Source organism: Equus quagga, chromosome 7, assembly GCF_021613505.1.
Source record: "Equus quagga isolate Etosha38 chromosome 7, UCLA_HA_Equagga_1.0, whole genome shotgun sequence".
NCBI classification, from domain to species: domain Eukaryota; kingdom Metazoa; phylum Chordata; class Mammalia; order Perissodactyla; family Equidae; genus Equus; species Equus quagga.
Window position 1 is genome coordinate 83,598,081 of NC_060273.1, and position 17,307 is coordinate 83,615,387.

The following is a 17,307-nucleotide window of genomic DNA, read 5'->3' on the forward strand; positions in this document are numbered from 1 at the left end:
CGACGGCGTAGGCTCCCGGCCGAGTCGGTTATGGCCGCTGTCGCCCTGAGGAAGATGCGGAGGGCCGTGCAAGCGAAGCTGCCTCCCAGGCCGGGCATCCCGGTCCCCGCGGGGTTGGCGCGGCCGCTGGCCCTGGCGCTCCTGCTTGCGTCCGCCATCGTGTCCAGTAGTAAGAGGGGCGCGGCGGCAGGGCGGGCGCGGGAAGACGGGGAGGGCCCGGCGTGGACCGGCACACGGGCCGGGCCAGGGAAAGGGCGCTTCCGAGGGTCCGGAGCAGGCGGCGACGGCGACCTGAGGAGGGAGGGGTCTGAAGGGGTCTAAGGAGGTGGGGTCTCTAAGAGGCAGAGAAGCGGGGTTGAGATGCAGGGACCCACGGAGCCGAGAGCGTGTAGAGGGGCGGGGAGGGAGGAGTGGTGCTGGTGTCTGGAGTCTTGAAGAATGGGTTGCCACAGGAAATGGCGGTAGTGGGGTCTCTAGAATTCCTTGGATTGAGGGTTTTAGGGGGGTCTTGAAAAGGAGGTGGGGGAGACGGGTGCTGAGGAGATGGCCGAGGTTGGGAGGTGTGGTGTGTAGAGAGGGTCCCACAGTTGGGGGCAGGGGCGCACCCAGGGGTCTTCCAGGGCCGAGGGAGGATGTGGGCTTTCCAGAACGGGTGAGGTCAGTGGTAAAGACGAAGGTGGGCAGCGGCAGTGACCGGACTGAGTGATGGAATATTTCGGAGAGCAAAAGTGAGGGGGAAAGAACTTTCTTCGGGTACTGGTGCATCTCTGAGGTCTGGGAGGTTCTGGTACTTAGTAAAGAGCCAGAATACTGGGGCCTTGAAAAGCTCCCCAGTGGCTTGGGAGGAGGAGAGGAGTTTCGGAACAAAGGAGATTCTTTGTAAACCTGGTACCCCTTCCCTGTGCCCTGGGTTAACCGGACAACCCTGCTTCATTTTAATGGATCCGTAGCATTTGATTAAGTTTCTTCTTTTTATTTTAATTTTAAAAAATTTTATTTTTTTGAGGTATAATTGACATGTTAGTTTCAAGTGTACAACATAATGACTTGATCCTTGGATACACTGCACATGATATGCATAAGTCGTCTAGTTACCATCCATCACCATACAGTTACTGAAATTTTTTTCTTGTAATGAGTACTTTTAAGATACTCTCTTAGCAACTTTCAAATATGCAATACAATATTATTAACTATAGTCACCATGCTGTACAGTATATCCCCGTGACTTTTTTATTTTATAACTAGGAAGTTTGTACCTTTTGACTCCCTTCACTCATTTCTCCCACCCCTACCCCCTCTTTCCTTTGGCAGCCACCAATCTGTTGTCTGTATCTGTGAGCCTGTTTTTTTTGTTTTATTTCGTTTTGTTTGTTTTTGTTTTTTTAGATGCCACATATAAGTGAAATCATACAGTATTTGCTGTTCTCTCTCTAACTTATTTCACTTAGCATAATGCCCTCAAGGTCCATCTGTGTTGTTGCAAATGGCAAGATTCCATTCTTTTTTATGACTGATTAATATTCCAGTCTGTGTGTGTGTGTGTGTGTGTGTGTATTTCCCATTCCAGTGTGTGAATGAATTCTCAGGGTCCTGTGCATTCTCATCTGAGAAATATTGATATAGTTTAATTTAAGGCATTTTTTAAAAAGGGACCAGTAGGAGAGAATAAAATTTAGAAAGTTTTATTTTTAAAATGGTAAGTCTCAACTAGAGAGGAATATCAAATAGGAAAGGGTAGAAATGCAATGTTTAGAAGTCTAAAGTAGTATATGTTTGTAGAAGCTCAACAATTAAATTTGTAAAGTCAGAGTTATCACTTTGTTCTGAGTACTCTTCATATTTGACTGGATCAACTTTCTCTGATTTGAAAGAGTAGAGGTCCAGGAGATTGATCTAATTTGCATCATATGTTTCAGATGAATTTTTAGTTTGTTTTCTTATATATTACTTGCAAGTTTTTACTCCTTGAACAATACTTATTGATTCTGCTGCTACTTGGTGCTAGGTGTTGGAGTTACAGCAACAAATAGGGTGACACTGGAGATATCCTTAGAAGAATGAGTGGGGTTTTGTCTGAGAACTATGGGAAAGGCTTTTCAGAGGGTGCAGTCGGTGCAAAGATGCTACCTATGAAGCAGTGTAGGATTTGTGTTGAGTGTTGGATCAAGAGCATATTCAGTAAATATCTGTTGGATGCTTGCTATCTGCTAAGTAGGCAATGGGAGCAGAGTAGTTAGGGAGATTAGTAAGAGATGATGAGATTGAGGTAACGGGGGCCAGATCATGTAGGATTTTATAGGCCATTATAAAGACTTTGAATTTCACTCTTGAGAGAAATGGACAGCTCTCAGAGGGTTTTAAGCAGAGGAGTAATATCATTTAACTTAAGTTTTTACAAGATGACTCTGGCTGTTGTGTTGACAGTGGACGATATGGGTTATGATAGGAGCAGGCAGGTCATTTAGAAGTCTACTGTGATAATCCAGGTGAGATGATGGTGGCTTGGCCTAGACAGTACAGTGGAAGGGTGACAAGTTTTCAAATTCTGCATATATTTTGAAGATAGAATAACAGATTGGATTGATGACTCCAAGGTTTTCGGCTTAACTAGGAAAATGGAGTTGCCATTAACTGAGAGGGAGACTGTAGGTAGAGCAAGTATATATATTTTTCTTTTTGACATGGGAGGTAATAATGCATTTCTTTAAATTAAACTTTTTATTTTGAAGTAATTGTAGATTCACTTGTAGTTGTAAAAATAATACAGACCCTGTGTACTGTTTATTTCGTTTTCTCCAGTGGTAACGATACCACAACCAGGATACTGACACTGATACACTCAAGATACAGAGCATTTCCGTCACCATAAGGACCTTCTTGCCCTTTTATAGTCCCCCCGCCCTTCCCTCCTCTCCTCACTGCCTCCTGGAATCCTGGCAACCACTAATCTGTTTTTTATTTCTCGAATTTTGTCATTTGAGAGTGTGATATAAATGGAATGATATGGCATGTAACTTTTTGGGATTGGCTTTTTTCACCTAGTGTAATTCTCTGGAGATTTATCCAAGTTGCTTCATATATCAATAGTTTGTTCCTTTTTATTGCTGAGTAATAATCCATGGTATGGACGTACTGCACTTTGTTTAACCATTCACCCGTTGAAGGACGTCTGGGTTGTTTCAGTTTTTGACTATTATGAATAAAGCTGTTACAAACATTCATGTACAGATTTTTTTGTGAACATAAGCTTTCATTTCTCTTGGATAAATGCCCAGGACTGCATTTGCTGGGTCATATTGTAGTTGGGTATTTAGTTTTTTAAGAAACTGCCAAACTGTTTTCTGGCTGGTTGTCCTATTTTACATTTACCACCAGCAACATATGAGTGATCTAGTTTCTCTGCATCCTCACCAACATTTGTTGTTGTCATTATTTTTCATTTTAGCCATTCTGATAGCCATTTTAGACATTCTGATAGGTATGCAGTGATATCTACCTGTGATTTTAATTTGCATTTTCCTAGTGGCTAATATCTTCTCATGTGCTTATTTGCCATCTGTATATTCTCTTTGGTGAATTGTCTATTTGTGTCTTTGCCTATGTTTTAACTGGATTGTTTGCCTTTTCACTTTTGAGTTTTCAGAGTTCTTTATTGTAGATACTAGTCCTTTGTTGTGTATGGGGCTTACAAATATTTCTCCCACTTTGTGGCTTGTCTTTTCATCCTCACAGGAAGGTCTTTCATGGAGCAAAAGTCTTTAATTTTGATGGAATTCAACTTATGAATTTTTCCTTTTATGTATTCTAGTTTTGGTGTCAGGTCTAAGAATTTGTTGCATAGTCCTAGATTCCAAAGGTTTTCTCCTATGTCTTTTTCTAAAAACTTTATAGTTTTACATTTTACATTTAAATTTGTGATCCATTTTTAGTTAACTTTTGTATAAGGTGTGAGACTTAGGTCGAGGTTCATTTGGCTTGTTAATATGATGGATTACGTTGATTGATTTTTGAATATTGAGCCAGTCTTGCGTCCCTGGAATAAATCTCACTGTTCGTGGACTGTCATTCTTTTTATATATTGCTGATTGCTATTTGCTAGTATTTTGTTAAGGATTTTTGCATCTATGTTCATGAAAGATACTGGTCTGTAGTTTTCTTTTTCTGTAGTCTCTTTGGTTTTGGTATCAGGATAATAATACCAGCTTCATAAAATGAATTGAGAAGTGTTCCCTCCTCTTCTATTCTCTGAAAGAGATTGTGTAGAATTGGTGTTAATTCTTCTTTAAACATTTGGTAGAATTCTCCAGTGAAACTATCTGGGATTGGAGACTTATTTTTGGGGAGTTTTAAAATTAAGAATTCAATTTCCTTTATAGTTACAGGGCTATTCAGATGATGTATTACATATTGGATAAGTTGTGATAGTTTGTGTTAAGACTCTGGTCTTATCTAAACTTTATTTTTCAGTTGGTTTTTTATGACATTGCCCTGGCAGGGGAATAGGGGCTTGCTGCACATTACTGCCGGGTAGAGATAGAAATCTAGGGTCAACTTGATCTCTGTTGACACCCAAAGGGTGGTGGTCATGTTACTTCTGGGCAGGGGTGGGAGTTCTGGCTCCTGTCATGTTCTGCACCAACATAATGCTGGGGGTGGCCTCTTTACTGCTAGGCAGTGGTTAAAGTCTTGACTCTCCACTAGGCCTCCTCTGACACCATCCCATTGTGGAGGGGAAGGGGCACCTCATTACAGCCTGGTGAGGTTGGAAATCTGGGCTCTCCACTCAGCCTTTGCTGGTGTGGATGTGAGTGGAGCCACAGTTTTTTCTGTGCTGTTTGCCCGGAGTAGAGCAGTCATTGTTTAAAAGTTTTCTTTCTTGCTAGGCTGACTCGCTCTTGATCTTTTGGCTAGAGAGAGCAGGCTTTTTGGGGGAGTCCTTTTTGTCGATACCCCTTGGTGTTGCCAGGTTGCTAGCTTCTTCAGCTCCAAGTCTAGAATACATGAGATAAAAAGAAAATCCAAGGAAGTTACCACCGGGTCGTTTCTCAGGTCCCGAGGTCTCTAACTGCTCTCCACCTTTCAGAGTCTTCTTATGTTATTTTATGTATACTACTCAGGATTTTTAGTTGTCTTTAGTAGGAAGAATAGGGAAAAGTATGTCTACTCCATCTTCCTGGAAACCAAAGTCAGAATTCGTTTTGAACATGTTAACTTGAATGTCATACATCTAAGAGGAGATGTCAAGTGGGCAGTTGGATTTATGAGTCTAGAGTTGTGGTAGTTCATGGGAATTCTCTTCTCATGGCTTCATTTTTCTCAGAGAAGTTAGGAAGTGATGTCATCAGTTGACAATGAGGACAGTAGAGAAGGTTTGGAAGTTTGAGGACAGAGGGAGATGTGAATGGCCCCCTAAGTGAGTAGGAGGGTGAATGGACTAGGAAAATACAGTGTAATTGCCAACATCATTACATGTACACCTGACTTTTTACATTGAACTTAAAATGAAAAACAGTGGCATGCTTGTGTATTTATTTCCTGCCATGTTCACCTGCTTAGTGCAGATGGGGAGTAGTTAGAGAGTTTGATTTAACTCAGGATGTAGCCTTGCCAAATAAGTGAGACAGAGTGAGCAAGGGGGAAAGGGATTGAAGTTATATATAAGAGAAGGATAGTGGCTGACCACAGAACTGAGTCTGGGTAAAGAGGGAAGAGAGTGTATTGGGCAAGGGTGGAGTGGTGGCCATGAGGAACCAAAAAGGTGGTGGGATCAGAGAATTGTAGGTTCTGATGGATTCAGAATACCAGGGAATGAATTTGAAGGCTAGGAGGTCATGTCAGCAAGTGGGATGTTTGAAATTGAGATGATGGAAGAGTTGTGATGATAGGTGATGACCATGGGAGTGAGAGGTTAAGGGAAAGGAGAGGGTTGGCTCATCAGAAGAGAGGAGGTCGAGGATTTTGAAATCAACCCAGGAGTATTAGGTAGAGTGAACTCTAGAGCCAGGAGCTAAAATCATTGAGAAATAGGGCCCGTGACCCAGGAGTTGGTGGACAAACGTTAGTCGGTGATAGCAGATGACAAGAGAATCAAGGCTGCGGGCATTCAGGGAGAGGAATGGGAAAATGATGTGGGTGAGGCTCCCCCAACCCAGGAGAATAATTCCCCCTTCTCCAGACTGAGTGGTGCAAAGATGTGTGAGAAAAACAGTTGTTAATTAAAAGGGCTGCAGGGACAGTGTGTCCTTACAGGAAAGCCAGGATTTAGTTATACAAAAAAGTGAAGGATGATAGAAGGGATTTGCTGATGACTGACTGAATTCTAGAGGCACAGTGGAGGGATTTCTGGCCATGGAGAGGGATGGAAGATAGGGGTAAATTATAATCTTTCCCACCCCTTTCAGCTTGTGTCCTTTAAATATATATGATTATTCTAAAAGCCAAGCACAGAAAAACAATTTTTAAAAAAGTCAAGGTTAGTTAGTAGGCTCCCAGTTTTTTAAAATGTTAGTTTAAAACATTTTTTCCCACACTTTGGCAGGAAAATTAAATATATCAGAGAAATAGTAATTTGTAAATGTCTGAATCATAAGTAAGTTGAGGTGGTAAATGTTAAAATTCTTTTAAGAAATTCCTCTTAATAGTTTTCTGAATAATGTGTACTCAATGTGTTCAGTTTTAGGCCGTGTTTATTTCTTTTCTTCCAGTGAAAAATTTCAAGGAACTAACTGTTCAGAAATTTTTAGAGAGTTTTACTAATTTACTAAATTTTTTACTGATTTACTAAATTATTTTTTATGAGAGATTCTGTTCAGTACAATTGACTACCTATTTATTTTCTCTGCACGAAGTAGATGTCCACTCTGATACACAAGCCAGAGAACAAAGAGTTGTCTGTTAGATTGTTAGTTTGTGTGCATACACACGTTTGTGAAAACCCAGGAATGATTTGGTTTAATCTTACCCCTATAAAATATTTTACTTTAATTTGATAGACTTTAAAATATTATCTGTAGTTTTAGATCTCATATGACAGTTTATTTTTAAGATTTTTATTTTTCCTTTTTCTCCCCAAAGCCCCGCGGTACATAGTTGTATATTTTAGTTGTGGGTCTTTCTAGTTGTGGCATGTGGGACGCCACCTCAGCATGGCCTGATGAGCGGTGCCATGTCTGTGCCCAGGATTTGAACTGGTGAAACCCTGCGCCGCCTAAGCGGAGCATGCGAACTTAACCACTTGGCCATGGGGCCTGCCCCGGACAGTTTTTTCTTTAAGTTTAATGGATATTCTTGAAGTTCTTTAATAGATACATTAGATTATAAATTAGAAACTGTTAAATTTCAAAGAGGATTCCTCTGAACTTTTGGTAGAGTTACTTCTGTGAACAATGCTTTAGTAAACCGTGCTGAGTGGGTAGGAGCATAAGGAAATAAGAGCTTGTATGTATTTGGTGTCATTCCCATACCTAGGTTGCCTTCCCCAATCTTTATAATAGTCTAGTTCACACTTACTTTTCAAGTTCCACTTTCTAATTCTTTTCCTTTAGGAGTTGTCCCTTTCTTCCTGAAAATACTTAAAAAAAAAAAAAAGATTTGTGGGGCTGGCCCCATGGCTGAGTGATTAAGTTCGCATGCTCCATTTTGGCGGCCCAACAACTAAAATATACAACTATGTACTGGGGGGTTTTGGGGAGAAAAAGCAGAAAAAAAAAAAAGAAGATTGGCAACAGTTGTTAGCTCAGGTGCCAATCTTTTTTTTTTTTTTTTTACTTTTTGTTAAGATTATGATAGTTTACAACCTTGTGAAATTTCAGTTGTACATTATTGTCATTGTCAGTCATGTTGTAGGTGCACCACTTCACCCTTTGTGCCCATCCCCTCACCCCCCCTTTCCCCTGGTAACCACCAATTAGTTCTCTTTGTCTACATGTTTAACTTCCACCTATGAGTGGAGTCATACAGAGTTCATCTTTCTCTACTGGCTTATTTCTCTTTTTTTTTTTTTTTTCTTTTGGAAGTTACAAATTTTTTTTATTTTTTTTTTATTGAGTTATTGATAGGTTACAATCTTGTGAAATTTCAATTGTACATTAATGTTTGTCAGTCATGTTGTAGGTGCACCACTTCACCCTTTGTGCCCACCCCCCACCCCACCTTTCCCCTGGTATCCACTAAACTGTTCTTGGTCCATAGTTTTAAATTCCTCATATGAGTGGAGTCATACACAGATTATCTTTCTCTCGCTGGCTTATTTCTCTTAACATAATACCCTCAAGGTCCATCTGTGTTGTTGTGAATGGGACTAGTTTGTCCTTTTTTATGGCTGAGTAGTATTCCATTGTATGTATATACCATATCTTCTTTATCCAGTCATCAGTTGATGGGTGCTTAGGTTGGTTCCACATCTTGGCTCTTGTAAATAATGCTGCAGTGAACATTGGGGTGCATGGGACTTTTGGAATTGCTGATTTTAAGTTCTTTGGATAGATACCCAGTAGTAGGATGGCTGGGTCATGTGGTATTTCTATTTTTAATTTTTTGAGAAATCTCCATACTGTTTTCTGTAGTGGCTGCACCAGTTTGCATTCTCACCAACAGTGTATGAGGGTTCCTTTTTCTCCACGACCTCTCCAACATTTGTCACTTTTTGTTTTGTTTATTTTTGCAGTTCTAACGGGTGTAAGGTGATATCTTAGTGTAGTTTTGATTTTCATTTCCCTGATGATTAGTGATGATGAGCATCTTTTCATGTGTCTATTGGCCATCCGTATATCTTCTTTGGAGAAATGTCTGTTCATGTCCCCTGCCTGTTTTTTGATCAGGTTGTTTGATTTTTTGTTGTTCAGTTGTGTGAGTTCTTTATATATTATGGAAATTAACCCTTTGTTGGATATATAACTTGTAAATATTTTTTCCCAATTAGTGGGTTTTTTTTTTGTTTCAATCCTGTTTTCCCTTGCCTTGAAGAAGCTCTTTAGTCTGATAAAGTCCCATTTGTTTATTCTTTCTATTGTTTCCCTTGTCTGAGAAGACATGGTGTCTGAAAAGATCTTTTTGATACTGATGTCAAAGAGTGTACTGCCTATATTTTCTTCTAGAAGCCTTGTGGTTTCAGGTGTAATCTTTAGGTCTTTGATCCATTTTGAGTTTATTTTTGTGAATGGTGAAAAAGAATGGTCAATTTTCATTCTTTTACATGTGGCTGTCCAATTTTCCCAGCACCATTTGTTGAAGAGACTTTCTTTTCTTCATTGTAGGCCCTCAGCTCCTTTGTCGAAGATTAGCTGTCCATACATGTGTGGTTTTATTTCTGGGCTTTCAATTCTGTTCCATTGATCTGTGCACCTGTTTTTGTACCAATACCACACTGTTTTGATTACTGTAGCTTTGTAGTATGTTTTGAAGTCAGGGATTGTGATGCCTCCAGCTTTGTTCTTTTTTCTCAGGATTGCTTTTGCAATTTGGGGTCTTTTGTTGCCCCATATGAATTTTAGGATTCTTTGTTCTATTTCTGTAAAGAATGTCATTGGGGGAAAAAAAAATTGGGGAGAGAGAATCTTCCAGTTCTAGTATCACTTAGAAATGCTGTCTACAGCTCACTTCTCTTACAGCTTCTCTTGACTTTGTTGTACTGTGTTGAAAATATTTAGGTTCACGTTTCATATCTAGTTTGTGACCTCCTTGAACTAGGATCAGCCACTTATCTTTCTGTTTTGGGGATAGGGTGGAGTCTGGGCAAAAATTATTGAAGTCCAACCTCTTTGTGAAATGAAGACAAAGGGGATGGTAAGAGCTCTGTGTGGACTGCCATTGTGACCTAGAGTCAGACCCCTCTCTACTCATTTTTTCTTTTTCTTTTGGTGGCAGGCTATATAATGCAGTAGGATTATGCTGCTTAAGTTGTTAGTATCTGGCAAGGCGGTTGTTATCTGATGAATAATTGACTAAGAAGAAATGTAACTGCTGGCTATTGAGACTTATTAACTAATCTCAAGGGAAAGTTATAGGAATTTAGCAAAGAGAAATGCTTAGTGAAAAATCTAGGTAAATATGCTTCTAGCTTCGTGGAGATAAACTTGGAGATTTCAGTTTCGTGTTCTTTATTTGCTTGTTTTAGCTGTAGCACAGATGGATCCACAAAGCCAACGTGAACCCCATCTAGATACTTCTACTCCAGATATGAATGCTTTAACACATGAAAACCAAACCAAACCGTCTGATTCTGAAATCAGCACCACCTTGTCTCCCACAACTAGTACAGAGAAAAGTGGAGGGGCGTCTGCGGCCCCTCATCCCTCGCCTACTACTTCTCTGTCCCAAGAGGAAGCTGATAACAATGAAGAGCCTAGCATAGAGGAGGAAGATCTGCTCACACTGAATAGTTCTCCGTCCACCGCCAAAGACACTCTGGACAATGGAGATTACGGAGAACCAGACTATGACTGGACCACCAGCCCCAGGGACGATGAGTCCAGTGAAGCCTTGGAAGAAAACAGGGGCTACATGGAAATCGAGCAGTCTGTGAGATCTTTGAAGCCCCCATCCTCAAATATAGAAGAGGAAGATAGCCATTTCTTTTTTCATCTTATTATTTTTGCTTTTTGTATTGCTGTTGTTTACATTACATATCACAACAAAAGGAAGGTAAGTTTGGGATTTTTCAGCCCTTTTAGGTACCCTTTATTATCTTAATTATATTATTAACGCTTTTGATGGTTCAGAGCTTTTTCTTTTTTAGTCACGTTTAAAATGATGGAAAAATATTGAGATGTCTAATCAGTTTATAAATCTGTGGTATATTTTAACAAATTACAGACAGAATGCTTTACTGTATGTGCTTCAAAATAAAGAAGCCAAATTACTTTTTAGTGAGCAAAACCAAAGCTCAGTGACTTTTTAAAAAAGGTTTTATATCTTGGGGCTAGCCCAGTGGTGCAGTGGTTAAGTTTGCGTGTTCCACTTCGGCAGCCTGGGGCTTGCCGGTTCTGATCCCAGGTGCGGACCTGTGTACCGCTTGTCAAGCCATGCTGTGGTAGTGTCCACATAAAATAGAGGAAGATGGGCACTGATGTTAGCTCAGGGCTAATCTTCCTAAAAAAACCCCAAAATGTTTTATATCTTAATTTAGCACTGCCACTTCGGTGGAATACTTGTGGAGAAGGATTGTTAATTAATTTATTTTTGGTGAGGAAGATTGGCCCTGAGCTAACCACTGTTGCCAATCTTCTTCTTTTTGCTTGAGGAAGATTGTCCCTGAATTAACATCTGTGTCAGTCTTCCTCTACTTTGTATATGGGACCCCACCACAGCATGGCCTGATGAGCGGTATGTAGGTCCATGCCTGGATCTGAACCTGTGAACCCCAGGCCGCTGAAGCAGAGCACATGAACTTTACCACTACACCACTAGGCCAGCCCCAGATTGTTATTTTAATACTTGTAATTAATTAATTTTTAATTTTTAAATATTTTCTGAGGAAGATTGGCCCTGAGCTAACATCTGTTGCCAATCCTCCTCTTTTTCCTTGAGGAAGATTGTTGCTGAGCTAACATCTGTGCCAATCTTCCTCTCTTTTATGTAGGATGCTGCCACAGTGTGGCTTGATAAGCTGTGCTAGGTCCACGCCCGGGATCCAAACCCATGAACCCCGGGCTGCCAAAGCGGAGCACGCAAACTTAACCACTATGCCGCCAGGTGGCCTCTGATACTTTCAGTTTGTTAAGCATTGAACTTAATGTTATTTTCATAACTTTTTTTCCTCGTTGTAAATGTATGAAGTGTTTGTTTTAGGGAATTCAGAAAACACAGAAATGTATAGAAGAGAGAATTTAAGCTACCATCTGAATCTGAGCATTATTAACATTTTGGTATATTTCTGGTCTGTAAATATGTATATAATTCAGATGTATATGTTATAATTTTTAAATGAATTTTATCTCATATAGAGTTTTATATCTTGCTTTTTACCTAACATATCATGAACATTTTCCATATCATTAATATTCTTTAAAAACATGATTTAATAGCTACATAATTTATTGAGCTATTTTCCTGTTGAACATTTAGATGGTTTCCAATTTTTGGTTCAGAGATTATATTGTGGTGAACATTTCTGTACTGGAATTGGTTTGTGGGCTACACAAGGCAAAAGAGGCATAAAAAGGATTGGATGGTTAATTTTGTGTGAGAGTGCATCCCGGCACCGCGTAGCCCCAGAGCTAACAGTTAAAATACTTAAAGGAAGATCAAACACAGTGTCCTTTCTAGTACTTAACTGGTCAGGAAATCTCAGGTCTTGACTTCATTGTAACTTTATTTGTGATTCCTGCCAAGCCACCTTCCCCTTTGGGACCTTGATTTTCTCTGAGAAATAACAAAACTGGACCAGGTAATTTCACAATACCTTCCAGCTTTGAGAATTGGTGATTCTAATATCGTGTTTGTGGTTTTGAGTTAGAAAACAAGCAAACAAACCGTTTTGGTTATTTGTGATTTAGTGGTTTATCACTAGATTTGTAAATATTTGTAGGTGGACAACAGTTTGAAGCCAGAGATGTTCTCTCCCAGGGTTTAGAGTTGGGCTGTCTCTAGTGTAAACACCTGAGGGACTTGTTGGGTTTCTGGGCTCCACTGCAATCTACTAACTCACCTCTGAAAATGGAGTCTGGGGATCAGTCTTTACCAAGTGTTCCTGTGTATGTTAAAATTTGGGAAGCCCTGTCAAGCCTTGTTTACAAGACGGAAAACAAAAACCCCTTTTTTTGTTGTTGATGTACTTTTTGTATTTGGGAACCTAGGAGAGAGATATTTCACTTGTTATAAAGACTTTTAGCATATCTTCCATTTTCTCTTTTGCTTATCTAATTTATTTTGTTTTATTCCAGATTTTTCTTCTGGTTCAAAGTAGGAAATGGCGTGATGGTCTTTGTTCTAAAACAGTGGAATATCATCGTCTAGACCAGAATGTTAACGAGGCAATGCCTTCTCTGAAGATTACCAATGATTATATTTTTTAAAGCACTGTGATTTGAGTTTGCTTATTATGTAATTTTATTTGCTTGACTTTTTATATGATATCGTGCAGATGTTTGCCATAGGTAATTGGTACTTAAATGAGAGGTGGGTCTCTCTATTTTGCCTTGGTGCTTTGGAAATTAAATGTCACAAACAAGGAGTGCATAATTTTTTACCTATACTTTTAGAAGTGAATTCTATCAGGTGTCCAAAATGTGGAGCTAAGCATTACCTGTTAGTTTTTACTGTTCTGGATTTCTTTATTGTACTTCTTCTGGAAGTATTAGTAATGCTACTTTTGAAAGATCCCAAACTTGTAATTAAATTCTAACGTATCTAGTACTGCTGACTGAGATTCTCTCTCTGCCATCCAAATACTATTTTTTAAGCACACGTTTCTTTGTGCTCTCAAACTATAGTCTACGAGGATGTATATAATAATGCTTTGCATATAAGTCACATTTTTTCTTCTGGGGAAATTGCTTTGGATATTTTTGGATAATTTAAACATAATTTAAGTAATTATATTGCTCATTCTGACCACAATTTTAGGTAACAGATTAATAAATGTGTCTAGAAATTCTGGCAATAGAGACTCCCTGCAGTTTGCAGTGGACGTAGATAAAATATTATAGAGATACAATTTTTTGGTTAGAATTACTGAGTTAAATTTAGAGGTAGAAATTTGTGGTAAAATATTAAATACAAGTACAATTGCTTTTAGTTGGCAATTGATTATAGCACGGGTTCCTCCAAGCTTTCAAGCAAGAGGCAGAGTTTAAAATTATATCAGGTTTGTTCACTTTTATTATTTTATAGTAAGTTTGAATAAATCTTAGGGGCCATTATCACCTAAGTAATATTGTATCTAGGTCTTTCAAATTAGAATTATACCCGAACGAAGTTGTTTGTATACATAAAGGATATATGCGTACAGTGACTTTTTCTCCCCTGTACTTGTTTTATTTTCTTTTTTTGTTTTTTACAGCAACTGGAAATTTATTTACTGTATTTCATTTTAGCTTGTCTTTTTATCATAAAGAATTGATCACTATGTAAATATGTGATTTGAACTATGGTTGACTTACAAGCGTCACTACAACTTTTTAAAAAACGTAACCCCTAATACACATTAAGCATCCACTCACAAAGCCTGAGTGAGGCAGTGGGCATGCGCTTTGTGTAGAGATGGAAGAAGCAGGGCAGTCCATCATTTCTCTTGGTGGACAGTTTATTGTCCTAATAAGGAAGGGAAGCACAATGGAAATACACCTGAACTGTTTTATTGCAGTAATTTTTTTCATATCTGAAATTGTATTATTTAATATTTTGAATAAGATTTAAAAAAAATAAATGGCAAAGATATAAATCCATGATTTTATAAGTGTGTTTCATTTTAATGATGGTTTGGGGCCTTCATTCGGGTGGTGACAGAGGAGTAGTGCTTTTGTCTGGGAGGAAGCTAAACTGACTAGCTTGCTTTTATTCCTTTTAGCAGTATAAGTCTGCCTCTGATTCCCACTTGCATTTCTAAATCCTGCTTTAGGTACAGTTTACTGCTAGGTGCTGAAGTTTATTGAAAACTGTAGCAAAAGTAGAATTGTGAAGAAAAATAAAGCAGCTAAATCAATGTGCACTTTCTAGTATCCTGGCCGCCCTGTTGTCTCCCTGTTGAAGGCTCCCGTGTCCTAGAGGATCATCCCCCTTAATGGATCCGGGGTTCTTTGGCACCTCCTGATGGCGCATTCTTTGCTTCCCAAGTCCCAGTGCTGCTATCAAGTAGCCTCTGACTGTTGGAGCATCAGATTGTACATTAATTAAAATTGCTGCCAGAGGGCCCGGCCTGGTGGCACAGTGGTTAAGTGCGCACATTCTGCTTCAGTGGCCCAGGGTTCGCCAGTTTGGATCCTGGGTGTGGACATGGCACCGCTTGACAAGCCATGCTGTGGCACACGTCCCATGGATAGAGTGGAGGAAGATGGGCACGGATGTGAGCTCAGGGCCAGCCTTCCTCAGCAAAAAGCAGGATTGGCAGCAGATGTTAGCTCAGGGCTAGTCTTCCTCAAAAAAAAAAATAAAATTTGTAAAATTGCTGCCGAGTCTTGCAGACCAGCAGACCTATAAATATGTATATAATTCATATGTATGTATATGTTATAATTTTTAAATGATTTTGATCTCATAGAGAGTTTTGTATCTTGTTTTTTACCTAACAAATCATGAGCATTTTCCATATTGTTAATATTCTTTGAAAACAATAGCCACATAATTTATTGAGCTATTTTCCTGTTGTATGTTTGGATGGTTTCCAATTTTTGGTTTGGAAATAATGTTGTGATGAAGATCTCTGTACTGGAATCGGTTTGTTGAATTACATGAGGCAGAGGAGGCATAAATAGAACTGGATGGCGCAAATACCCACACTTGAGTCTTACAGCACTAATGTATCCTACTCACCTGTGGTGTCTGTTCTTGTCTCCCAGTGTCACCTGGACAGACCGGGAGCTCTTACCAAATGTTACTACTTATGGCATAAAAGGTTACCCTTTAGTTCAGTTCCTGTGTCTTATCTGAAAAGGAATGGTTGAAACTTGTGAGGCAGACAGACGTTTGTTTCTACAACTTGTTACTACAGACATTTAGAATGTGTGCAGGCAGGCATGTCTTGACGGGTTTTGATTTTAGCTGTGAACTCAGGAGAGTGAGGGCAAGCTCTTTTGTGCACTGTGCAGGAGGTGGCCCTCTGTAGTTTGCCTCACATAGTGTGATCCTGAGAAGAGAGACTGGCTCTTACTCATCTCTAGCCCAATATTCACTGCTTGGCACCTACCAGGGGCCCTTGAAATCGTTCAATGATATATTTCCAAAATTAGATGAAGAGAAAACCAAGACAAATCAGGCTTTGTGCTGGCTCATGTAGTCAGCATAGAGTCTAATACTACTAACATCTGGGACCTGGAGCTGCATGTAGTGGGGGAGAACCAAGATGTGGTGTGTCAGCTTTATCTGAACATCCACATTCCTACATGAAGCTAAAGCCCACATCTATGGTGTGAGATATCACTCCTTCCCCCACGTTGCAGGCTCTGATCAGAGCAGCTGCTGCCCGTGAAACTGAAGGGGATGGAGAAGGTTACTGCTGGCACAGGTGCCAAACTGTCCCTCTTCTCTCTCTGTCTGTCTGGCTGACCTTACCTTTGGCCTTCTCTCACCCTGGTCTGGTGGTGCAACAGTTAGCCTCCCTTCTGGGTTTAGCAGTAAGTAGTTCCAGCCTTCCCAGAGGTTCAAAGTATTCGGAGGGCCAGATGTCTTCCACGGGCATGGAAAAGGATGCTGTCTGAGGTTTGAGGTCAGTCTGTGGCTGGATTCTGTTCACCTGTGTTTTACTTGCTTTGACACGAGGATGGAAGTTGCTGGGACAGATTCTGGAAATGGAGCTGGGTCCATTTCTGACTCCCGTCTCAATAGCCCTGTGTGGTGGTGACCTGCTGACTAGGCTGCTGAAGTGACTCTAGGGAGTCTGATTTTGGACAGTAAGTAGCAGCTTCTACCCCATCAGCTCCAAGCCCACCTGCCTTCTGGCTCCCTCCTAAGGAGTCGCAGACCCCTCTGCCATTATTGATGAGCCTCTAGATTTAAAAGCCCCTGCTCCTTGGGAAGTCTTTCTCCACCTAACGGCCCAATATCTCTGCTCTGAAACCCTATGCTTCTTTCTCTCATAACCCCAAACTGCCTCATTTCTCTGCTGGAAAACCCTGAGATGCCATGTTCTGGGAATCCTTTACTTCCTGCGTGCCCTTCCCATAGGGCCCTTTGTGCTTTTCTCCCAGGCCACCCTTGGCATGTGGATTGGACGGCACTCCCATCTGAGACCCTTTCAAAGGAAGCAGTGCCTGCACTGGGTTGGAGCTGTTGTGGGCCCTGGGATCAGATAGGTCTAGGTTAGACTCTCACTCTGGCCAGACCATTTTGCATCCTCTAGGGAGAGGCCAAACATATTTCCTGATCCCCTTGGGACTGAAGAAGGGTCTGGGGTCTGAAGGGCTAACATGAATGGCCTGGGCTTTGCTGGGGCTAAGGACATCCTGGCACATGTTGCACCTCTCTGCTCTTCTAGGAAGACAGACCTGGGGAGAAATGGAGGGGAAGGAGGGGTGTGGGGTGAGGTCAAGGCTGGATGACCTTGGTCTGAGCTCTTTGTGATTGTATCAGTCTCCTACCTTGTAAAATAGGCAATTGATTAGCTTGCAGGTTTGTCAGGAAGAGAAAATGGATTTATGGATGTGAAAGGAC

At 40.4% G+C, this 17,307-nt stretch overlaps 1 protein-coding gene across 1 annotated transcript; it reads left to right on the forward strand.

The window, feature by feature from the left end:
* Window positions 1-14,381, forward strand: C7H5orf15 (chromosome 7 C5orf15 homolog). Its single transcript, XM_046668324.1, has 3 exons — window positions 1-169; window positions 10,118-10,644; window positions 12,885-14,381. The coding sequence occupies exons 1-3, from the start codon at window positions 31-33 to the stop codon at window positions 13,014-13,016; spliced, it is 798 nt and encodes a 265-aa protein (XP_046524280.1). The 5' UTR covers window positions 1-30; the 3' UTR covers window positions 13,017-14,381.
* The last annotated feature ends 2,926 nt before the right edge of the window (window positions 14,382-17,307 follow it).